Source organism: Sarcophilus harrisii, chromosome 3 (genome assembly GCF_902635505.1).
Source record: "Sarcophilus harrisii chromosome 3, mSarHar1.11, whole genome shotgun sequence".
Lineage (NCBI taxonomy): Eukaryota > Metazoa > Chordata > Mammalia > Dasyuromorphia > Dasyuridae > Sarcophilus > Sarcophilus harrisii.
In genome coordinates this window covers 51,564,519-51,589,800 of record NC_045428.1, presented here as the reverse complement: position 1 = coordinate 51,589,800, position 25,282 = coordinate 51,564,519, and the positions used below count along the sequence as shown (strand labels likewise).

General features: G+C 40.2%; 2 protein-coding genes across 19 annotated transcripts in view; one reads left to right on the top strand and one right to left on the bottom strand.

The window, feature by feature from the left end:
* The window catches only part of TRIP12 (thyroid hormone receptor interactor 12), a 167,775-nt gene extending 156,162 nt beyond the window's left edge, over positions 1-11,613 (bottom strand). For 13 of the 17 annotated variants that reach the window (XM_031957865.1, XM_031957872.1, XM_031957877.1 and 10 more), the window contains exon 1: positions 10,296-10,339. The gene's annotated coding sequence lies outside the window, so the exon portion shown is untranslated. Of the gene's footprint in view, positions 1-9,642; positions 9,753-9,872; positions 9,913-10,295; positions 10,340-11,520 lie in introns of those variants that run through there. The other 4 variants (XM_031957866.1, XM_031957869.1, XM_031957868.1 and 1 more) reach the window with 4 other exon arrangements.
* Positions 11,614-11,621: 8 nt separating this feature from the next.
* Positions 11,622-25,282, top strand: part of FBXO36 (F-box protein 36) — a 94,498-nt gene continuing 80,837 nt past the window's right edge. The window contains exon 1 of one of the 2 annotated variants that reach the window (XM_031957885.1): positions 11,622-11,927. In XM_031957885.1, the coding sequence (XP_031813745.1) occupies positions 11,910-11,927 (18 nt within the window). In that variant the 5' untranslated portion in view covers positions 11,622-11,909. The remainder of the gene's footprint in view (positions 11,928-25,282) is intronic. The other variant, XM_031957884.1, reaches the window with a different exon arrangement.

Here is a 25,282-nt window from a genome sequence, read left to right as displayed (position 1 = left end):
TCACTCAAGAAAGCATGGTAGGATGCTACAAGAGATTGAGCTGGAGAATTGGGACTTTTTTTTTTTTTTTTTTTTTTTGCCTTTCTTTGTATCTCCAGCTTTTAGGCACATTTCCTAACACATAGATTTAGGGGGGGGGAAAAAAAGAAATCAAAATTTTTCCATGTTTAAGTCATTTAAATTTTTCCAAGTAATTCATTGTGCCCAACTTGCCATGTTAATATCCCTAGAATACTGCTTTCATTCTATCACTCCACTATTCAAAAATCTCTTAATTTCTCATTACCGACTTTATCCTAAACTCCAAACTCTGTAACTTGGTATTCTAAGCACTCCACAATTTGGTCTCAAACATGCCATTCTGGTCTTTTCCCTTTCATTCCAGTTAGTCCAGATTCATCACTATCTCACACACATATGTTACTCTATTGGTCACCAAATCTACACTTCTACTGTATGCCCCAATGGTAAGGTAAATGCCCAGACCTCCAAACCACCTATGCAAATCCTACCCATGGTCTCCAATGAGGTTTAATGAAGCCTCATCTTGGTCCTTTTCAAATCCTGGAGAGACCTTTTCATGCAGTGAAATAATCACCTCCAACAGTAAATGCCATTCATTTGGGACAAGCAGATCCTTGCCTTGTTACATTCTGGCACTATTTCATTTGTGTTATGAGTACCTCCTTCCCTGCCCAACTTTAATTGGTCTTAGCCTCAGGAGGACAAAAAAAGAAATCATTAAATTTCTTAAAAACCCCGGATATGCAATTACTTCAACACTAAGCATCTAAGTAGATGCTCAATAAACATTAGTTAAGTGAAGGAGTTTATGATTAGAAGAAAAGTCTTATAAAATGAAGAATGATGACATAATTCAACAATTTCACAAACTGAGAAATCAGCTAGCGTTGTTCCAAGACATCTAAGAAGCTACAAGCCAATTTATAAACTGTAAACTAAGAATATCAAGATAAATATCATTTTTACATCTATGTAGATGCTACTTGTGATTAATACAAATAATCTAGCAGAACATTACTACAAAACTACAAAAACATTGCTAAATTCATAGCTGCTTTTGGTCATTTTGCATTCCTTCAACACATTAATATTATAACTAATTATGTGAGCATCCGCAAACTTTTTTGATATTAAAAATGGTCCTCATATTTAAAAAGTGGAAAACACGTTCTTTATCTTTAAAAAAAAAAAAAAATTCCGTAAATCAAATCTGTTGAAAACAAGGGTTTACCTGGACTATATATTTTCCCACTGATTATGAACTGGTTGGGATAGATGTACCAAGACTTGTCCAACTATCTGTTAAATCTTACTTTTCTTAAAAGGTCAAAGAAGAAATTGAAAAGAGAGCAGTATTTCAATTGGACAAATCTGAATCTTACATTTCCTAAAAAGAACCTAAAAAGCTAAAATACTTTTTTATACTGCCATAAAAATTCTCTATATGATTTGTTACTAATGACAAACCAAATTCTAAAAGATCTACATTGTCATTATACGTCACCCAACATTGGAATACCAAGGAGTTTAAGAAAAAAATCTACAAAGACAGGCAAAGGCAAACCTCACCACTGAAATGTTAGTGAATTATGCCACTAGAATTTACTTTTTTCTTAAAAGCAGGTTGCCTACCAATCTGAAGTAGTACTGAAAATAACCATAACAAGGTTTTTTGTTTTGTTTTGTTTTCCTATACTTGATATCATTAGGATAGTGTACTTCTAGTAAGGAATTTCCACTATCAATGCAAAAGATTTTTTTCTGCCACTACTGAACAATAAAGTTGTCTAGGACAATGAAAGGTTAAGAGACTTATCCATGGTCACAGCAGATGGTCACCTGACCAATAGAAGGTGCTATAGAAATACTTATTCCATTACCTCTAGCTAATAATAGCAGCATTTATTATAGTACTATAAGGTTTGCAAAGTTTTTACATATGTTATCTTCATTTAATCTTTACTGAGAGGTAAGCACAATGTAAACGACATGCCCAGGATTCAGTTATTAAATGCCTGAAGCTGGATTTGAATCCAAGGCTTCCTGAATCCAGGTCCAGTCACTTTGTCCCCTGCACCATTTACCTGACTAACAAACTCGTCATTTTCCAACTTTTAGGTCACTTTTTTTTTTTTAAACAGTTTTTTACTTACAAGTTATATATATGGATAATTTTACAGCACTGACAATTGCCAAACCTTTCGTTCCAATTTTTCCCCTCCTTCCCCCTCCCCCAGATGGCAGGATGACCAGTAGATATTAAATATATTAAAGTATAAATTAGATACACAATAAGTATACATGTAGGTCACTTCTTTATTCACTATATATACCTACCATCCTGCCTCATTTTTTCCCTCCAGAACAGCTATTTAATTATTTCTCCAATAACAGGTCATAAATTACAGTGCACAAACTTTACATTCAAGGACATATGGATGCAAGTTATTACAACCCCTGTGGGGTCTGTCATTTAACTTCCAAAACTGAGTAATTCTAAAAATAGATATGTTGTTGCATGGAACCATCTTAATCATACTTTACCCCAAAAGCTCCCCAACTTCCATCCAGATCCTCCCTCCCAAACAATAACAGCTATGCCATTGGGGAAAATCCCCTCCCCCCATTACTTATTAACCCAGCATAACTACTCCCTTGACCAGAAATTAACCAGTGGCTTTATAGCAAGTACCCTTTGAAGAGAGCTCTCCAAGCAGTGAGTGACCAGTTTGTAAAAGCCCCACCCTGCCCTTTTCATTTGAGACAGAATGTTAAGCACAATAAATATGCAATGATGGTTCTTAATACATTATCTTTCTCCACCCCCATTCATTCTTCAAACTTCCACGTTGCTGTAAAGGATACACCATGATCCTTCCAGTTACCCAACAGGGTTCACTACCTCAAGTGTCATTTTCCACTGCTTTGTTGTTCTTCCTCACCCCCACACATCTAATCAGCAGGTCAATCTTGATGTTGCTATCTTCTTGTCTTTGGCATTTGTCCCCTTTTCTCCACTCAGTCACTACCCTATTTCATGGTCCCATTACTTCTTGCCCTGGACTGCTGCAATAGTTTGCTAAGCTGCAACCTTCCCAACCCCAAGCGTTCCCACTTCCAAACTATCTCTGACCTGACAAAATGTTTTTTTTCCTAAAATGAAGATCATATAGTGTTACTCTCACACTCAAACTCAAGTGGCTTCCTTTCTAGCTCTATAGAGTAAATAATCATTTTTGAAACTTTTTTAAATTTCTGGTTTTGTTAAAAGTTTCATACATAATGCATATGTAAATATATTTTATACACTATAAAAATACATGATTATTAGTATGTAATATGTAAATAATGTTGAAAGCCAATTTTGGGGGAGGATGTGATTGATGATTCCATTTTGTTAAATAAATAAGCACAAATTTGTGAATGCAAACTCCAAATTGTTTTCCTAGAAAGTCTGTAGATCACTATTCTAAAGGACAAAGATGTTACTGATCAATAAAAGCCCTAAATGGACAAACCACTCCTACAACAAATCCGACTGAGAATGCCACCAAAAAAACACACCAGAAAGTAATCTGTTTATGCAAATGCAGTTAAAAAGAGAAGTAGTAGGAGTTTATATATAGGAACAAAGGACTACTTCCAAAATTCTTTGGGTTTGTTTGACAAGTTGAATAAAATATAAATTCAAAATGAGTAGTTCTTAGAAGACTGGCACTTATGCTTACAATAAATAAAAGCTTTCAGAATCTATATATGGGTAATGACATCATCACATTTGTTGCAACAAGAGTATTCTTTCTAGTAGGAAACAATGGGAATGAGCTAAAAGCAAGCCTACCACTTTTAACACTGCTGGAGACTCAAATTATTTAACAATAGCATCAGGGTATATTATATAGGCCTTCACAGTAAATTTCAAATTATTCAATCAACTCAATTATCTGCAATGGGCAATACAAACAATTTATATAACTTATAATACATCATATTTTGGAAGTAAATTCAGCACCCAAAAGTGTTCTACTTTAATTATTAAAATTTGTTTTTAACAAAAAAACCTGAAAAGACACTAAAAAGCAAAGAAAAATCAATTTGATGTTAAAATTTGCAAAGTATAATAATTTATCATAACAGACAATTTATTCTATCACTAGAACTAGGCATCACCATCTAGGGTCAAATATAGATAATATTAAGCAATTTTCCTAAGACCCTTAGTCCCAAGTCTCTTAAAACTAGCCCCAAAAAACAACCAAAACACCCACAGCCCTGGTTGTTCCAGTGCTTCAAAAACAATATTCAAAATCCAAGATTCAAACTTGAAATGTTAAGTCTCGTAGATATATTTGCTCATTTTATTCAGTTTAGTTGCTTTAATGTCACATAAATTACTACTAAGTTAGACCCAGATGGTCTACTAGGGAGGATAAAAAGACTGATAGCTCACAAAAATTTAACATTTTAAGGCTTGGAAAAGTACTTTTAAAATATCATATGATCTTCATAACAAGCCTAGGAGGTGAATTGTTATCACCTCCATTTTACAGGTGAGGAAAGTGAAAGAAAATCAGTTTGTCCAGAATCCCACAATTACTAACTTATCTGAAGATGTATTTGAACTCAGGTCCCCAAGAAGTCCAAAACTTTACTACGTTTATATAACGTAGTTATATAAACACACAGGGTGTCATATAACTAAAACATTTTACAATTTTTAAAATTATTCTTAAAATATTTAAATCGTTAATTTGTTCTATGTGGGAAAAGAAACAATTCTAATAAAAATATCAGGTATATAAATATTTCATGTGTGTTTATTAATAGCCAGCATGTATGAAGTGCTTAAAGGTTTGCAAAGTGCTTCCCATGTTTCTTCATAGTTACATTAAGTGTAAAATACTTTGGAAATAATGCCCAATACCTAAACTAAATATAATCAATAGTGACACAATTATCAGAATACTGTCTACTGCCTAACTGTCCTAGGCAGCTACACTATTAGCCTGAGACATAAACTTTATCAATAAACCTTTAGGAAGTGCCTAAAGTTAGTTGGTGGAAAGTGACAGTCAATACAAAAGCCACTGGAGCCTGAAGATGAAGTGGGAGTAACTTCAAGTAGGGTGGTATAACAGAGATGAGGTTAGAAGAGGAAGGTGGAGTAAATCAGGAACAATAGGAAAATGCAGGTTATGAAGTTTTAAGTAACAGATCATGGAGAAAGTGAGGTAAGAAGGAGCAAGGTCACAAAATGCTTATCACTATACTATGGAGAAATCTAAATAAACAGTAAATGGGAGTCTTGTCCTTACCTTGATTAAGAAAGCCTATAATCTAAATGGGGAAGAGTGCACAAATAGATGCAAAAAATCCAAAAGATATGCTCAATACTAGGAATTTTTTAAAAATCTATTTTAACATTTTCTCTAGGGAAATAATAAAAATTTCCATCTTTATGTAAAGAGCTTTGGTCAAACTATATTAATAGCGGTTAAGTATCAAAATAACCTCTAAATTATTTGGCTTTGTGTATCAGAGCATACATTCACTCTACCAAGCTCAGAAACCCTTCAGGGTCCACTTTGGAAAAGCACACAATGACATCACAAATATTTCATGTGGAGAATATTAGTAATTGATCACTTATAAAAGCAAAAGTGGTAGCTACAGCAAAGACAGGCTAGATTAGTCAAGACAAATCCTACAAGGCTCTGGGAAGTGACCCTAACCCAAACATTAACTACACAATATTTACACTTGCTAAAGTTATGTGACTTGATGAAATGCAGGCAGATAAAGTGAGTTCAGTTGGAAGCTAGCTCTGCCAAGTAACTAGAATACAAGTTGACATTAACCTGACGTCTAAAAAACAGTAAACTTTTTTCAGGGCTATTTTCCAACTTGACTGTAAGTAGCTTCCTAGATTTTGTCGGGGGAAAGAGATTTAACTTTGGGAGTCCAGATCCCAAGTTTGAATCCTTGCTCTTCTGATTACTACATCAGAATGACTCTGACCCAATCACCAATCATCTGTAAAAGGCCTAGATAATCTCTCATGTTCCTTCCAATTTCCATCTTCTAAGATGAAAGTGATAGTAGTTATATAGTAATAAGGTTTACACAATTTTCCTCCACACCTAAGTTAAACAGTATGTATTGCCATCTTACTGACATAAAAACTGAAGCTCTCAGTTAGCCAAGATTTGGGGAGTTTTTTGATCTTGAGACAGGTAATCTCTGGTTTGTGCCAGTAGGGTATTTCTGCAGATGTCTAACTATTCTGCAATTTCTAATCTTAAATAAAACACTGCCTGGAGCACTAGGAGGTAGAGAGCCTTGCCAAAGGCACAGCCGGTACTAGGCCTTTGGAACCAGGATGGTTTGGCTCAAGGATGGATAACAACTCTCTTCACTCTCTCTACACTAATCTAGAAGAAAAAGAGAAGACAAAAATGATAAGCATCCTAAGAGTTGCAAAGTGCTAAGAGCAGGCAGGGAGGAAAAATAATATGCAAATACACTGTAGCAATTTCTCCTTGTGGATAAACTGCTATAAACTTAAAAACTATTCTTTCAACCAGTTTCCACGTGGCTCTTTAAGCTCTAAATATCCCAACTACTTCTCTCCCCACCCCCCCAACCCCCAAGTCCAGTCCTAGGTGCCAAAAGCACCAACGGCTACAGTATATTTTTGGATAGGAAACACTGCATCGTAGATGATAATATCCTGGAAGGCAGATCCTTGTCCTTCCTCGAAAAGTTTACCATCTAGTAGTGGAGGAAACAATTGAACAATCATGAGGCAGCAATAAGCATATTCATAATACTATAGGCAAAGATTTTATAGACATTATTTAGGAAATTCAAAATAAAGACTCCCTTGTGGTAGAATTAGGGAAGTTTTTTGGAGGCATGAGCCTCAACCACATCTTAAATGAAGTATAGAATTTGAAGTAGTGGAGCACATTCCAGATGGGCAGTGGTGAAGAGCAGTATGAGTGAAAGCACATACAGAGGAACAAAGAGGTCCCTATTTAAAAGAGCATGGTCTAAAAATGGGGTTGGGGGGGGGGGTGTTGAGAACAGTAAAGAAATAACAGAATGAAGTATATCTTAAAACTATAACAAGGCTTCAAATTAGTATACCAAGGACAAAAGAGTGGAATATTTCCATTTATCCATCTAGACTATAAGAAAAAAATGTCCAAAAAATACCATCACTGCTAATTTGTAGCTTCTATTGATTCTTTACATTTCAAAGCATCACTTTCTCTGGCTATGGCATTTTCAACCAACATATTTATTTATCCTGATTAAGATAACTCTAAAGCTATTAGACATCTTAAAAGCATGGGTCTAGAAGTTCAAATTCGATCTCAAACTAGCTGTGTAAACCTGGCAAGTCACAACCTCTTTCATTCTCAGTTTCTTCAATGGTAAAATGGGGATAAATAATACATCATTCCCAAGATTGTGAGGATCAAATGAGATAATATTTGTAAGGAGCTTATTAAGATAGAAGTATCTTAATAAATGACTGTTTCTTTGCTTCCTCTAAGATAATTTATATATACCAAAGAAAACATTTTTAATACTTGGAACTCAAATTTCTTTACTTGAAAATCTTTATATTTCTATTAAATGGGCATTGCTGCTTTTATCCTACTTAATGTTCACATGATAAATTTACTGATTTCATCTGGAACACCAATAGAAAAAGCTCTAAATAGCCCTTAGATCCTCTTTTCAGTTTTCCTAGAACTATCAAGAGTTTAGTGTGAAAAGGGATCTTAAAAGAGACCATTTTCCTCACAAATAAAACTGATGCTCAGAAAGGTTATGGAATTTGCCCAAGTTCATGTGGCTAATATGTAGAGTACCCAGATCTTCTCATTCTGAGTCCAGTGTTTTTTCTTCACTGACTTCAACAAATCAATTCCCTCATGTTTTCTATGTCTACATAAGCACATATATGTAAATGATAAATACATTAATAATATGTAAAGCATCTCCTTTAAAGGAGTATTCAACTATTTTTCAAAAATTAAAAATACAACTAAGCAGAATTCAGAAGAATTTCCTATTATTTTCAAATCTTTAATTTCTGACTGAAAAAATTGATGTGAATTTTCAGAATTATACTAAAATTATACTAAAATTTAAATACCTTCTAGGTCAATGTAATAATTTTCAATTACCTACGACTCATTCAGTACTTGCAAAGTTTTTAAGTTTTTGAACTTCCAAAATTTGTCACATTTATATTCAACTGTTGAAAGCTTTCAAGTTTAAAATATAAATAACACATTTTCCTTTTAAAAAATAAAAATGACAAAAACGTTGGATGCATAGTAAATAACTTAGCTAAGTAGTTTAAAACACAAATAACATATTCAAAGTCTGAAAAGCATGGAAACAATGACAGGTTCTTAATTATGGTCACTCTCTAATTCTAGATGGATATCCGAGCACTTCAGACATGAGACACGTACAAAACCCAACAAGCTCCAGCTATACTGTATAGACTAAAATCTAAAATAAAATCCGGGGCCTGCCACAACTCCCTTTTTCAAGCTGACATCAAATCCATGATGGTTCCCTCTCTCTCCGAGGGCGGTGGGAGCTGGCGCCGAGCCCCAGCTAGCCCCGCACCGAAGCTCCCTAGCCACAGCAAGGCCTCCGCAATCAGGGCCACTAAATGCGACACGCACAGGCCCAGGCCCGGACTCCGGGCCTCGGGCCTCCTGCTCTCACAAGCAGGACCTTTGTTCCCGGCGCCGGCTTCTCCCCCTCCTCAGGGGCCCTTTCAACTTTCCAAACTGCCTTCGTTTCGGGAGGGCGATCTCAAGTCTCCGCTCCCCAAGCTACGCGAGATTAAATACCCGGCCAGGTCGGGACTCCCTCTAGGGAAGAACGCCAAGTTAAATGCCAGCAGCCAGGGGCCTAGCGGGCGGAGGAAGCAGGCCGATCGGGTGCCGGGCCGGCCCCGCAGCCAAGCTGGGAGCGCCGGGGGTGGCCGCTCCTGCGCAGGGGCAGCGCCTTCTTCGGAGCCAGACCTCCTGGAAGTGCTGCCCGCAGCCCCGTCGGCGCTCCAGCCCCCGGAGTCACCCATCCCTTTCCCCGTCGGGAGGGCAGGCCCGGCGTCATTGAGACCGGGGGAGGGGCTTTTAGCCCCCCCCCAAAAAAAAAACGAGAGGGAAGAGGAGCTGCTCCGACCCAGGAGCACCTCCCGGCGTGGGTGGCCCATTCGCGAGAAAACGCTCGGGGTCGGGGTCCGTGTCCTCGGGCACTGTCATTGAAACTCCCTTCTTTACACGTTGGGGGAGAGGGGGAAGATGCGGGAAGAACGTGTTTATTTAACGCACAAAATGCCCACGTATACACACACACACACCCACGCACACACGTCGGGGAAGGCCGAGCCCGTGACAAGCATTCCGAGCCCGGGCCACGGAGCCCCGGCGGGCCCCGGCTTACTTCCACTCCTAAGGACACAACTTTTCACTCTTTGGGGGTGGGGGGGATCGCTCGCCCCCTCCTCCGATGCCTCCACGCCCCCCGCTGTCCCTTCTCCCTGGCGCCCCCCCCCCTGTTCCCGCACCGCGCCGCACACACCGCGGCCGCCCAGCCTCGAGGGCCCACGGCCTCCCTCGGCCCCGCACGGCTCCACGGCGCTCCTCCAAGCCCGAGATGCCTCCGTCGGCTCCCAGGCTTCCCTTTCCGGGCCGCCTCGGGCCTCCCAGTGGTCCCTTCCCCCCATTTCCGGGCCCCCCGTCCCATTTCCGGGGAACTCTCTACGTCTCTATAGACCCCCCCACCTGCACTTCCGGCCCCCCACTACTCACTTCCTACACCCCTCTCGGACGACTGAACCCCCACTTCGGGCTTCTTGTTCTCCACAGTCGTCCCCACATACTCGTTTACTGTCTCCAAAGGACCCTCGCTTCCGGGGGCGGGAGGAACTCACCCCCCTCTTCCCCCCCCCAACCGAAAACCCTCCCATCTCTACGGTGCAGCCCCCCCCCACCACCACCACCGCCACCGCCGCCACTGCGGCTGGGCCGCATCTCTCCCTAGTACCCCTGAGCCCGAGCCCGGCCTCCAGCAGGCCGTACAGGGATGACGACAAGGCTCCCCGGGAACGGCCCCCTTGCCCCCCAAGCCCGGCACCCTCCCCCTCCCCCCCGGCTCCACAGCGCCCCCTCCTTTCTCACCACCCCCCCACTGCGGCGGGCCTCCCAGCCCGGCCCCACGAACGTCTCAGTTACCTAGTTCGGCCCCGAGTCTCCGCTCCGGACTCCGTGGCGCGGCATCTTCCCTTCTTCCCCACCCCCCCCCCAGCGGCGGTGGCGGCGGCGGCGGATCCTCCGGTCCCTTCAATTATCAGCTGAGCCCGCAACCCGCCAGGTCCCCTTTCCCCCCTCCCTCCCTCCCTCCCTCCCCCCCCGTTCTAACACTCTGGCGAGGAACTACTTTATCCTCCTCGCCAGGGGCATGCCCGCGGGACAGGCCCCACTGCCCGGACCCGGCATCCTTACCCCCTTCCCCCACCGCCCCCCTTTTCCCCCACCCCTTCAGTCTCCCGATCCCTACGAGGGACCAGGAAGGGGATGGGTTTTTGGATCCCTCCCCGGGTCACCCCCCACCCCACCCCGTCTCTCTTTAGATAGCAGGAACTAATTCCCCTTCGGGTCAATGGGGTCCCCAGGGTGTACGTTTCAGGGATGTGGTTTGGACCAGGCCCCTTGGAGGATAAGGGGATGCCCAGAGCACGTAAAATTGGAAGCCCTCTAGCCCTTAAGCTGGAGTCCGATTTACCAGGACTTTGGCCCCATGACCCCAACCCAAGTCCCGCCCCTTCCTGGTTGCCGAGGCGACGGCGGTGGCGTCCCAAGATGGCGTCGCTGCTGCCAGAGACTCTGTTCGAAGCCGGCGGACAAGGCCCGGCGCCGAGTAAAGACTACTACCAGCTACAGATCACCCGGTCCCAGGCGAGTGCGAACCGCGGAACGCCCACCCGGGCCACCTTCCCGTCCCCGCTCGACCCCACCCCAGAACCGGTCCCCGGACGCGACCCGAGTCGGCCGGAAGCTCCCTAGCCCTAGCTCCGAACAACCGCACAGACTCTCTCTCGGTCAAATCCCTGCCGCGGCCGAGGCAGAGGCCCACGGGGGCCGCCCTGGCCCTGCCTCGGACTTAGCCCGGCCTCCCTCCTCCCCACCTCCACACTTGCCTCGGCCCGCAGCAGGAAGCGAGGAGAGGGCCAGAGCAGAGCCGGTCCCTGAGCGTCCCGCGGGGAAGCCGGGCTGGGGGAGGCTCCGGGGCCCGAGTCTGCGCGGGCGCCCAGAGGCCGGAGCAAGTTTTGAACTCTTCACTCGAGCGTTTACGCCTCCGGCCGCCCGGGTCAGAACTTCCGGGTTCCCCTGAAGGGGGTGGGGGGTTGGGAGGGGGGGGGCGCTGGAAAGGGAGGGTGCTGGAGAGAGCTCGACTTACCTGTCTGGAGCACAGACCCTCTCCCGGGGCAGGCTGGGAGTGAGTTGGGCTAGAAAAATGTTTCAGCTGCTCGGCAGTGTCAGCTCCACCCATAATGACATCTGCTTCTCAACAATGTGACCGAGGATTGGACTGTCGGGGGAGTGCGGGACCCACCCCGCCGCCGCCGCCGCCGCCGGCGGGGTCACCCCCCCGCCTTCATTGTTTACCGCGGCCCTGACGGGGCCGGCGGCATTGTGCTGGGGCGTGGAGCGTGGGGGCTCCGGCGGCGGGGGCGGGGGCGCCCCCCAATTGATGCTGGGGCCCGTGGCTGGGGGAGCCACCCCCTCGTAGGGGAGGGAGCGGGAGGGGGGCCGAGCTCCCTTGACGGCCTTCCTCTAAACGGTGAGATGGGAAGCTCTCTGAGGGTAAGGCCGGGGCTCGGGGATCCCGGAGCTGGGGCCCCTCCCCCACCGGGCGCCCGGCTCGGGGCAGTGCCCCCTCCGAGCCTCCAATTTATGGTGCCGGGGGCAGGGGGGAGGGGGGAGGGGGCAAGACGTTACTCACCCCGGGGAATTGGGTGGGCTTTTTGGAGTGCCCTCGGTGTCTCCTGACAGAGCAGCCTTAGAACTACGTTTTAATCGTACAGCAGCTGTCTTTCTAGAACTCCCAGCTTGGAAATTCTAGTTTCTCTAAAATTGAATATATTCTTAGAAGCTTTCTTAAAAATTTAAACAAATTTGTGTTTCTTAAATATCTAAGATCCTAGAGAAGCCAAACTATAATGGATTTCAAAACTTGACGAGCACATTTGTACCTTTAAAAAATAACTCATATTCTTATTGTGCCCTCAAATACAAAAAAAAATTTTTTCTTTTAAGACGGGAAGATTTTTAGACAGGCTTCGTTCCTTCTGTGCAGTAGGTGCTCAGTAAACGAAGGGGGGCATCAGATATCCAGGAAGGAGTAGCCAGCCACAAATCCCATGTGGAAGAGATTAGGATTAAACCTTCTGGATGATTAAGATTCTTGCAAAAAGATATTGATGTGAAATTCCCCCCCTGCCTTTTTCCCCCTCGAATGCCTATTCCCAACTGTTTCTGAACATTCAAAATGAATCCTGGTGAGGAAGTACTTTGTTGACATTGGAGAGCTGTAAAAATGGTCCGATATTAAAAAGCTGGAGTCCCTCCCACTGCCATCAGCATCTCTGTAGTAGCGCCTCCGTGTACCACAGAAAAGGGGGGGGGGGTGCGTACAAGGCTTTCCTGCCCCGTTCCTAACATGATCCAAGAGAGGGGAAACTGAACAACCATCAGGCATTGTTGCAGATAGCCCCGGCTTCGAGGCTGATCCCGGGCAAGGAGGCTATTAGGAAGTGCTCTCCTAACATTTACTCTCTGGCCAGCAAGGGATGGATGTGTCACTTATTCCCTCGAGTCTCAATTCCTTCATCAATGAATTGGAAATCATAGAATCGGAGATTTAGGATTGAAATGATCCAGCTCTCATTCAGTAGGGACTCGTGAACTCACAAAGCTGGGGTGAGGTTCGGATGACATTGTAAGAAGAGTTTTGCAAACCTTAAAGAAATAAATGTCAGTTCTTTTTATGATGCATCTTGTCTGGCATTCAAACAATCAGAAAATTCGAATAACTTACAATGATAGATTACACTTTTGTGAATGAGAAAAATGATATGTGACTTCTGTCCTAATGTAGATTTAATGTGGATTCATCTTAATCTTTTGCGCATTTTTCATTCCTTCATATTTCAGTAATTGATGTTCATAATAAATGCTTTTAGATTGAGTTGTAGATATATGAACGTAAATATATACACATGGGACATATATGATTATATATACATCCTAGATTTTCTGGATTTAAAAGTTGACTATGGCTATGAGGTGATAAAGCTGACTAGAAAAACAATCTCCCTTCAGCAGGAATTTGTTGATCCAGAAAATATAGTGTGATAACTCTCCATTAACCAAGCACCCACAATCTGCCTAAGTGAAACTTTATTATAACTAGTGCCCTGATTTCCTGCTAAATGATTTATTATAAGGGAGGAGAGGGGGGAGGGCTACTATCCTCTTAAGCTTGCTTTATTCCTTTTAATCAGTTAACTGATAACTTATTTAGTACCTACACTAAGCAAAGCACTGTGCCAAGTATTGTGAAGGATACAAGGAAGTATAAGGTGTGATCCCTATCCCCAAGAAAGTTTACAGTCTAGTTTGGGAAGATAAGTTATAAATAAAAATTTAACTCTTGAAATATTAATTAACAACAGTATCCTAAAAGAAATCTCCCAAGGCAATACCTAGCTAGTTGCAAAATTAAGGGTATACACTTTAATATATGAACATTGTTTTAACTCAATTCAAAAACCTTTCTTGATTCCCTACCACCACCAATTATTCATATTTCCCTCCCCCCCAAAAAAAGTTATAGATGTATACTTTGCATTTACTCATTTTATTCATTTGTTCCACATCTTCTCAGTACACTATAAGCTTCTTGAGGGTGCAGAGTATTTCCATTTTTGCCTTTGTATCCCCAACACCTACAGAGTGTGTGGGGGCTCAACTATTAAGAAGTACTTGTTGAATTAAATTGAAAGGATAAATCACTTTGCTCTGAAGTAATTAAGAAAATCATGACAGGGAAGATGGTTCTTAAGAACATCAGTAAAAATCTTTGAAGCTGAAATTTTTTTTCCCCTACTGAAATTAAAATGTTGCTTTCATCTCATTTCTTCATCGGTAAAATGAGGATAATAATAGTACCTACTTCCCAGGATAGTTGTGAGGATTAAATGAAGTAATTTGTGTATATTGCTGTGTAAACCTTATATAAGCTATATAAATGCTAGCTTTTATTACTGTTGTGGAAAATCTATGGAATAAAAACCTGAGTAAATAGCATCCAAATCTTTGCCATTTTAGGAAGTGTGAGACAACTTTGCCCTCTACCCCTCAAGATTACTGGTCAGGTCCTCAAGTTCCCTAAGTGCAGCTCTGAGGTTCTAGGGGGCTCTTTCCTAATACTACAGCTCATGACCCCACCTGAGGGATTGTGGCCATAATTGTGACTATCATGGAATTAGTGAGACTCAATTTTCAGAAAGATGTCGTAGCTGAGATGACACAGTAAGAGTCCTCACATTCCCCCCCAAGCTCTGATACACGCTGCCACTAGTCTTAGCAGAGCATCGCTGTGGGGGATGCTCCTCAGCCTGGGGTGTCCCCCTGACTTACCCCGAAGTTAGCATGGGTAAGTAGCCACATCCCAATAAAACCATCTTGGCAGATGGGCTAACCCAGACTGAGGGTGACCCCGGGCCTCAAGCCCACCACTGATTTATGAGGATATGGTCCTGACTGAGCCCATTTTGGTCCAGTGGCCTTAGAAGCTCTGGGTGAGCCTCGAGCTTGATCGGGCACCGGAGACCAGGGCATCCACTACACTCTGGACTGTGGCCAGTCTTCTCCATCCTTGTCCCATCTCAGCTGCAGGAACTCGGGCAGAGAGAGGAAGGCTGACAGCTCTGGGCAACCCCCACGGGCAAGTCAAGAAAATGAAATACAAATTACAAGGGCAGTAGACCACTTAACTCATTCCTCACCAAACCAAGTCATCCATGTCACCCTGGCTGGGTTGGGACTGGCATTTGATTTTATAGAAAACCCACAGGAAGTAACTTAAGTTTCTTCAAGCAGTCTGAACACTCTTTCTGGAAAAATGGCACTTGAGTTCAGTTTATATTCCAGATATGTTGATTAAGGCTTTTTCTTCTTAATTGGAACACCTTTGACTTTATTCTCATCCATTCAAATGTAAGGGTAGACATGGTCAATTGACTCCACTATTATATAGTGAACTTATAAAGCTTAAAAAAATAGTAGATGTAGCATATATTTGAACCGACCTCCCTGAGAGTGGATATTATTTTATTCCTTGTATTTTTGTCCTCAAAGCCTAGCACAGTGCCCGGCATATAGGAGGCTCTTAATAAACTTGCTCTATTTCAAGAATTTTTCAAACACACCAAAACTATTCTGTATAATATGATCTGCCACAATTGATCATATCAATCATTTATTAAGGCTTACTTGATGTGCCCTTAGTATTATACAAAATGTTGTGCTAATTGTCCATTTAGCACTTAGCCTTCCTTAATCACTAAAATAATAGAATGTACATTCATAAGGCTTTATCTTATTTGACTGCTTTTACTGAGCCCTATTCAAGGACAAGCAAAGTAGTCCTGAGCCAGTTTAAAATAGCTCTCAGTCATCTGAGAAATCCTTTGAATGCAGAACGCTTATCAGAAGCACATGAAGCATCCAGGAGCTGCTGTAATTGAATGTAACTGTGCTTTTGAAGCACATAAACTGCCCTCAAACTTGTAAGAGTCATGGTGAGTCTGAAGACAGCGGAGACCACTACCAGCCTGCCCCAGGAAAGTCTTTGCACATCCGAAAATATTCACAGGCATGAGGGAACTGAAAACTCCCTGAAATCTGACTAAAGCAAGGCACTGACCAGCCATTCGCTGATGCACAGAAATAGAAAACCAGATCAAGAATACCAGAGTGCCCTCTGAGAGACGGAGACAGGCTACAGTGCCAGCAGAGCATCCATCTCCAGGTCCCATTTGAAGGGCCAGGAGCATATGCTTTTAAGTGGACAGATCATAATCCCTCTTCATGAAAAGGTTCATCAGTATCCTCTCTGAGCCATAGACACATTAAATAGGGAGGCTAAGAACAGATAAATCCTACATCAAATGGGACAAAGGAAAAGTACTTTACAAACCTCAAAGTACTATATAAATGTCAATTGCTGGTTTTATTACTGTTATAATAGGAGAATTTTTATTTTCTTAAGGGGAAAGCTCCAGTTCTTAATATTTGAAACTACAAATTGGCTAAGATGACAGGAAAAGATAATGATGAATGTTGAAGGGGATGTTGGAAAACTGGGACACTAATACATTGTTGGTGGAGTTGTGAATTTATCTAACCATTCTGGAAAGCAGTTTGGAACTAGGCCCAAAGGGCTATCAAACTGTAAATACCCTATGATCCAGCAGTGTCTTTACTGGGCCTCTAAGCCAAAGAGAGGGGAGGGGAAAGGACCCACATATGCAAAATGTTTGTGGCAGCCCTTTTTGTAGTGGCAAGAAACTGGAGACTGAGTGGATGCCCATCAATTGGAGAATGACTGAATAAATTATGGTGCAGGATGGTTTTAGAGACACCTGGGAAGATTTATATGAACTGATGCTAAGTGAAGTGAGTAGAACCAAGAGAACATTGTACATGGCACCAAGATTATACGATGACCAATTCTGATGGACATGGCTCTTTTCAACATTGAGATGATTCAGGCCATTTCCAATGGTATTGTGATGAAGAGAGCCATTTGCACCCAGAGAGAGGACTGTGGGAACTGAGTGTGGGTCACAGCATAATTTTTTCATTTTTTTTGTTATTTACTTGCATTTTGTTTTCTTTCTCTTTTTTTTTTTTTTTTGATCTGATTTTTCTTGTGCAGCATGATAATTGTGGATATATGTATAGAAGAACCGTACACATTTAACATATATTGGATTACTTGTCTAGGGGAAGGAGGAAGGGAAATTTTTGAAATTTGGAACATAAAGTTTTGCAAGTTGAAAACTGTGCATATATTTTGAAAATAAAAGCTTTAAAAACTAAAAATGGAGCTAATTGAATAGACTAAGAAGTAGTTGTAGAATTTCAGGAATATTTTACCCTATTCTCACATGTCTCTCAAGGAACTATGTTTTTTGCAGCCCAAGATGTTAAAACTTCTGAGACAGTCAAAAAGCTAGCAGGAACCACAATACTAACTGGAATTAAGCAGGGGGATACATATAGAGTAAAGGTAAAAGGCTGGAGCAAAATCTATTATGCTTCAGGTGAAGTCAAAAAAGCAGGGGTAGCCATCCTTATCTCAGATCAAGCAAAAGTAAAAATTGATCTAATTAAAAGAGATAAGGAAGGAAACTACATCCTGCTAAAGGGTAGCATAAACAACGAAGCAATATCAATATTAAACATATATGCACCAAGTGGTATGGCACTCAGCTTCCTAAAGGAGAAGTTAAGAGAGTTGCAAGAAGAAATAGACAACAAAACTGTAATAGTAGGAGATCTCAACCTTGCACTCTCAGAATTAGACAAATCAAACCACAAAACAAATAAGAAAGAAATTAAAGAAGTAAACAGAATATTAGAAAAATTAGGTATGTTGGATCTTTGGAGAAAATTGAATGGAGATAGAAGGGAATATACTTTCTTCTCAGCAGTTCATGGAACCTATTCAAAAATTGACCATATATTAGGACATAAAGACCCTCAAAATTAAATGCAAGAAAGCAGAAATAGTAAATGCTTTCTTTTCAGATCATGATGCAATAAAAACTACATTCAACAAAAAATTAGGGAAATAGACCAAAAGTAATTGGAAACTAAACAATCTCATCTTAAAGAATGATTGGGTGAAGCAGCAAATTATAGATACAATTAATAATTTCACTCAAGATAATGACAATGATGAGACATCATACCAAAATTTGTGGGATGCAGCCAAAGTGGTAATAAGAGGGAATTTTATATCCTTAGAGGCTTACTTGAATAAAACAGAGAAAGAAAAGATTAATGAATTGGGCTTGCAAACTTAAAAAACTAAAAAAGACCAAATTAAAACACCAATCAAATACTAAATTGGAAATTTAAAATTAAAAGGAGAAATTAAAAATATTGAAAGTAAAAAACTATTGAACTAATTAATAAAACTAAGAGTTGGTTCTATGAAAAGCCAATAAAATAGATAGCCTTTTGGTAAATCTGATTAGAAAAAGGAGGGAGGAAAATGAAATTAGTAGTCTTAAAATGAAAAGGGAGAACTTTCCACCAAGAAGAGGAAATTAGAGAAATAATAAGTGAGTTATTTTGCTCAACTTTTATGCCAATAAATTTGATAACCTAAGTGAAATGGATGACTACCTCCAAAAATATAGACTTCCCAGACTAACAGAGGAGGAAGTAAATTGCTTGAATAGTCCCATTTCAGAAAAAGAAATAGAACAGGCAATTAAACAACTCCCTAAGAAAAATCCCAGGACCAGATGGATTTACATGTGAATTTTACCAAACATTTAAAGAACAATTGGCCCAATGCTATATAAATTATTTGATAAAATAGGGAAATGAAGGAGTCCTACCAAATTCCTTCTATGACACAGACATGGTACTGATACCTAAACCAGGTAGGCTGAAACAGAGAAAGAAAATTATAGACCAACTTCCCTAATGAATATTGATGCTAAAATCTTAAATAAGATATTAGCAAAAGACTACAGAAAATCATCTCCAAGATAATACACTATGATCAAGTAGGATTTATACCAGGAATGCAGGGCTGGTCTCAATATTAGGAAAACTATCAATATAATTGGCCATGTTAATAACTAAATTAACAAAACCATATGATCATCTCAATAGATGCAGAAAAAGCATTTGATAAAATCCAACATCCATTCCTATTAAAAACACTTGAGAGTATAGGAATAAATGGACTTTTCCTTAAAATAATCAGCAGCATCTATTTAAACCATCAGTAAGCATCATATGTAATGGAGACAAACTGCAACCATTCCTCAATAAGATCTGGAGGAAACAAGGTTGCCCACTATCACCGCTATTATTTAATATTGTATTAGAAACGCTAGCTATAGCAATAAGAGCTGAGAAAGAGATTAAAGGAATAAGAATAGGCAATGAGGAAGCCAAATTATCACTCTTGTCCGATGACATGATGGTATACTTAGAGAACCCCAGAGATTCTGCTAAAAAAGTTATTAGAAATAATCCAAAACTTTAGCAAAGTTGCTGGTTATAAAATAAACCCACATAAGTCATCAGCATTCTTATATATCACTAACAAAATCCAACAGTCAGAGTTACAAAGAGAAATTCCATTTAAAGTAACTACTGATAATATAAAATATTTAGGAATCTTTCTGCCAAGGGAAAATCAGAAACTTTATGAGCAAAATTACAGACCACTTTTCACACAAATTAAGTCTGATCTAACCAATTGAAAAATATTAAATGCTCTTTGGATAGGGCGAGCAAATATAATAAAGATGACAATATTACCTAAACTAATCTATTTATTTAGCGCTATACCAATCAGACTTCCCAAAAACTATTTTAATGACCTAGAAAAATAACAACAAAGTTCATATGGAAAACAAAAGGTCAAGAATTTCAAGGAATTAATGAAAAAAAATCAAGAAGGTGGCTTAGCTGTACCAGATCTAAAATTATATTATAGAGCAGCAGTTACCAAAACTATTTGGTATTGGCTAAGGAATAGATTAGTTGATCAGTGGAATGAGTAGGTTCAAGGGATAAAACAGTCAACAAATATAGCAACCTAGTTCCTTGACAAACCCAAAGATCCCAGCTTTTGGGATAAGAACTACTGTTTGATAAAATTGCTGGGAAAATTGGAAACTAATATGGCAGAAACTAGGCATTGATCCATACTTAACGCCATACACCAAGATAAGGTCAAAATGGGTTCATGACCTAGGCATAAAGAATGAAATCATTAATAAATTAGAGGAACATAGGATAGTTTACATCTCAGACCTGTGGAAGGGAAGGTCTTTATGACCAAAGCAGAACTAGAGATCATTACTGACCACAAAATAGAAAATTTTGATTATACCAAACTGAAAAGTTTTTGTACAAACAAATCTAATGCAGACAAGATTAGAAGGGAAGCAATAAACTGGGAAAATATTTTTACAGTCAAAGGTTCTGATAAAGGCCTCATTTCCAAAATATATAGAGAATTAACTCTAATTTATAAAAAATCAAGCCATTCTCCAATTGAAAAATGGTCAAAGGATATGAACAGACAATTCCCAGATGAAGAAATTGAAACTATTTCTAGTCATATGAAAAGATGCTCCAAGTCATTATTAATCAGAGAAATGCAAATTAAGACAACCTCTAAGATACACTACACACCTGTCAGATTGGCTAAAATGACAGGAAAAAATAATGATGATTGTTGGAGGGATTGGGAAAACTGGGACATTGATTCATTGTTGGTGGAGTTGTGAACGTAATCCAACCATTTTGGAGAGTAGTTTGAACTATGCTCAAAAGTTATCAAACTGTGCATACCCTTTGATCCAGCAGTGTTACTACTGGGATTATATCCCAAAGAGATTATAAAGAAGGGAAAGGGACCTGTATGTGCACGAATGTTTGTGGCAGCCCTTTTTGTAGTGGCTAGAAACTGGAAACTGAATGGATGTCCATCAGTTGGAGAATGGCTGAATAAATTGTGGTATATGAAAATTATGGAATATTACTGTTCTGTAAGAAATGACCAACAGGATGATTTCAGAAAGGCCTGGAGAGACTTACACGAACTGATGCTGAGAGAAATGAGCAGGACCAGGAGATCATTATATACTTCAACAACAATACTAGATGATGACCAGTTCTGATGGATCAGGCCATCCTCAGCAACAAGATCAACCAAATCATTTCTAATGGAGCAGTAATGAACTGAACCAGCTATACCCAGAAAAGAACTCTGGGGGATGACTAAAACCTATTACATTGAATTCTAATCCCTATATTTATGCACACCTGCATTTTTGATTTCCTTCACAAGCTAATTGTACAATAATTCAGAGTCTGATTCTTTTTGTACAGCAAAATAATGTTTTGGTCATGTATACTTATTGTGTATCTAAGTTATATTTTAATATATTTTAACATCTACTGGTCATCCTGACATTTAGGGAGGGTGGGGGGTAAGAGGTGAAAAATTGGAACAAGAGGTTTGGCAATTGTTAATGCTGTAAAGTTACCCATGTATATATCCTGTAAATAAAAGGCTATTAAATAAAAAAAAAAAAAAAAAAAAAAAAAAAAATACTAACTGGAATTTACATTTAAATAATGCTTATAATGCTTTGGGCAGCTAGAAGATAACCATAGTACACAGACTGCTAGGCCTGGATTCAGTTGGATACCTTCCCAAGTTCAAATGTGACCTCAGAAGTTTGTTTACTAGCTATATGACCCTGGGCAAGTCTCAACCCTGTTTACCTCACATCCTCATCTGTAAAAGGAGCTGGAGAAGGAAGTGGCAAGCTACTCCAGTACATTTGCCAAAAAACAAACAAACAAACAAAAACTTGCATGGGGTCAAGGAAAATTGGACAAGGCAGAAAAACTACTCAGCTTATAATGCTTTAGGGTTTACAAAAAAATTTTACCCAAATTTTTGAGTTATTGGAGAATACTTTCTAAGCCTTGATCCAAATTTGTTTAATCTCTCACCTGCCCTTTATATAATACATCTATATCTCCGAGATTTCAAATAATGAAATTGATTGAATTATTCAAAATTCACACTGTATATTCCCACTGATTGAAACTACAATTACCATATTTTACATCAAGTAAAACTTTGACTAGTATAAATTCCAATACATCCAACCACATCTTCATCATTTGCACTTAGAAAGACATAGCCATATCATTGCAGATATACTGATGTAGGACTTAGTTGCTAAAAAGGAGATATGAAGAATAAGCCAGGGGAAAGAAATTTCTGTTGATTTGATTTGTTTTTCTCCCAGTTGAGCTTACGGAAGTCTTAAGTAGAGGGAACAGATTTTCATATATAACAATTTATGTGGAGTACGAAGAACTGTAGAATTTGTAGCTTAATGAATATGTTGTGTATGTGTATGTATAATACACCACATACATACAACACCACATACATACATATAGATGTGTATATATCAGCACATATACACATACATACCCCAGCCATGCACATGTGTCAGCATGCATGTATGTGTGTGCACACATGCATCAGTCTTATCAACATGCACATATACATGTCAGCGTGTATGTCCCTACACACAAATCAACAGGCACCTACACTAATCAATGTGCAAGTACGCACATGTGACATGCAATTAACATGTGTGTCTGCTATTCCCAGCATGCATGGGCACATATATGAATCAGCATCCATCCATATAAAAGTTGATAACTTGAGGAAGTGATGGGGTAAAATGAGTTTATTTGGGGCTTTGTTGTTTTTTAAAGAATAGGGAGATGTAGGAAAGTTTTTAGACAGCAGGGAATAGATATGCAGGCCAATAGATATGCAGACACTGAAGATTAGACAGAATGATTGAGGGGCAATTGAAGAGGAGGGGATAGGACTGCAGGCTTTGGGAGAAGAGTTTGGCTTCTCCAGGTAGACAGACCCCCTCTTCATCACTCCCAGGAGAAAAGGAGAGAATAAGGGGTGATAGCCCTTTGATAGTTTCAAAGTTCAGAATTAGAGAAAAAGGAAGAGCAATACATATCATTTCTGTTGAAGAAATGCTGAAGAAGGGGGTCAGACTGGCCCTGTGGTTCAGATTTGGGATTAGAATGAAATTGGACAGTAATAAATCATTTAACATTTAACTGCAAAGTCTAACACCATGGAAGGGATGTCCAGTGGGGATAGAGCGCTGAGTCACTTAGGCACAGCACCCAGTCAGCTGTGTTCCTTAGACCTGAGATGCCCTTCAGCCCTTTTTGTAGTGGCTAAAAACTGGAAACTGAATGGATGTCCATCAGTTGGAGAATGGCTGAATAAATTGTGGTATATGAATATTATGGAATATTACTGTTCTGTAAGAAATGACCAACAGGATGATTTCAGAAAGGCCTGGAGAGACTTACACGAACTGATGCTGAGTGAAATGAGCAGGACCAGGAGATCATTATATACTTCAACAACAATACTATATGATGACCAGTTCTGATGGACCCAGGCCATCCTCAGCAACGAGATCAACCAAATCATTTCCAATGGAGCAGTAATGAACCGAACCAGCTATGCCCAGAAAAAGAACTCTGGGAGATGACTAAAAACCATTACATTGAATTCCCAATCCCTATATTTATGCACACCTGCATTTTTGATTTCCTTCACAAGCTAATTGTACAATATTTCAGAGTCTGATTCTTTTTGTACAGCAAAATAACGTTTTGGTCAAAAAAAAAAAAAAAAAAAAAAAAAGACCTGAGATGCCCTTGATACCTTGTGTCCTGACCTTTTACACTTTTCCAAATCATATAACTAGGAAGTCATATCAGTGGTTCAAGCCTTAGTTCCTTATACCCATTAAGACTGCAGCACAATTCCATTGCATTTAGGGGGGAAACTAGCCTACGCTGCATGAAGGTAAATGCTTTTTCTGCCATAGAAAGGGTTGCTTTAGGAGGCTTGAAACAATACTGACCAGATCTGGTTTGGGCCTCTCCTCAGCATAAAATTTGAAGTCCCTACAGATCACAGCAAGAAGCTTTGGGCTCACTGACCTGTATTCTGAATTTTAGATATCCCTCCGGTGACTTTAATGCAAAAACTTCTGTGTTACTATATATTTACCCTAGTGCCTGATGTCCCCAGAAAGAGTCCACAGGACTGTGGAAAAATCTTTTTTGTGGCTCCCTCATTCCTGGGTATTTCCAAAATTAATCATCTTTGTGAGAGCCCATAATTAATCAGCACTGTCTCTTTTACTCACCCTCAACAAAATCTAGGCTCCCTGGAACTCACTTTCTAGATATAGCTAAGGGAAAAATACTCTTCAACTTTCCAACCACATGTCCCTTTTTTAGGGAATTTCTGAGATTATGGGAACATTCAAGGCCAGAATTAGGCAGCTTTCTTTCCTTGCTCTCACATGATCGATAAAAGTAGGTTTCTGATTGAAGCCACAACACCATGTCCTCACTAGCTCTGCCCACAGCTTCCACTGTGGCCCACTGTGGGGAAGAAACCAACAGACCCCTCAAGTTTGCAGCCCACAGCTGCCCTTGGGTCTGGAGACACACCTGAGGCCTTTCTAGCTGGTCAGAAACAGTCACTTAATTCTATGTGACTTCCCATATGTTGCTCTCACAGAGTATTTGGAAACTTCTCTAGATACAAACTGATTCATGTATGATCTAACATAAAAGATTGTTGAAGGATAGACTAAGAAACTACTGGAAAAACATATGGGATTATGTGAAGATAGATTATATTAGGACTACAGTCTACCAAAATCCCAAAGTCTTATTTTTTTTTCACATGGATTGATCTCTAGCTCATCTTCCCTTATTCTGGATTAGTGTATTTTTTTTTTTAATTTGAGTTCAAAACCAGTAATTTACATTTATCTCTGTTATGTTTCATCTTATTATTTGATCTGTCATTCTAGATTATCTAGATCTTTTTAGTTTCTGATTTTTCCATCCAACATGCTATTTATATATTTACCTATCTATACCAAACTATACATTAGACACGAATTTGATAAAGATTCCTTGTGTGATTTCATCTAAATTATTGATTTAAAAGTGTAATAATAAGGCCAGGGACATAGCTCTTTGGAACCCCAGCAGAGATCAGATTAATCTTAGTTCATTAATTACCATTCTTTGGAGCTAATCTTTAATTAGTTCTTTATTCCTCTATTATTAAAGAACTTCCATCTTATCAATCAATCAGTTATTGAGCTGCTATGCACCAGGCACTATTTCATCCATTAAGGGATACATAAAGAAAAAGTTACATACCTTTAGGGAGGTATTCAATGAGGGGAACAAAAGGTAATCAAAGGGTATGCAGTTTGATTGCCCTTTAA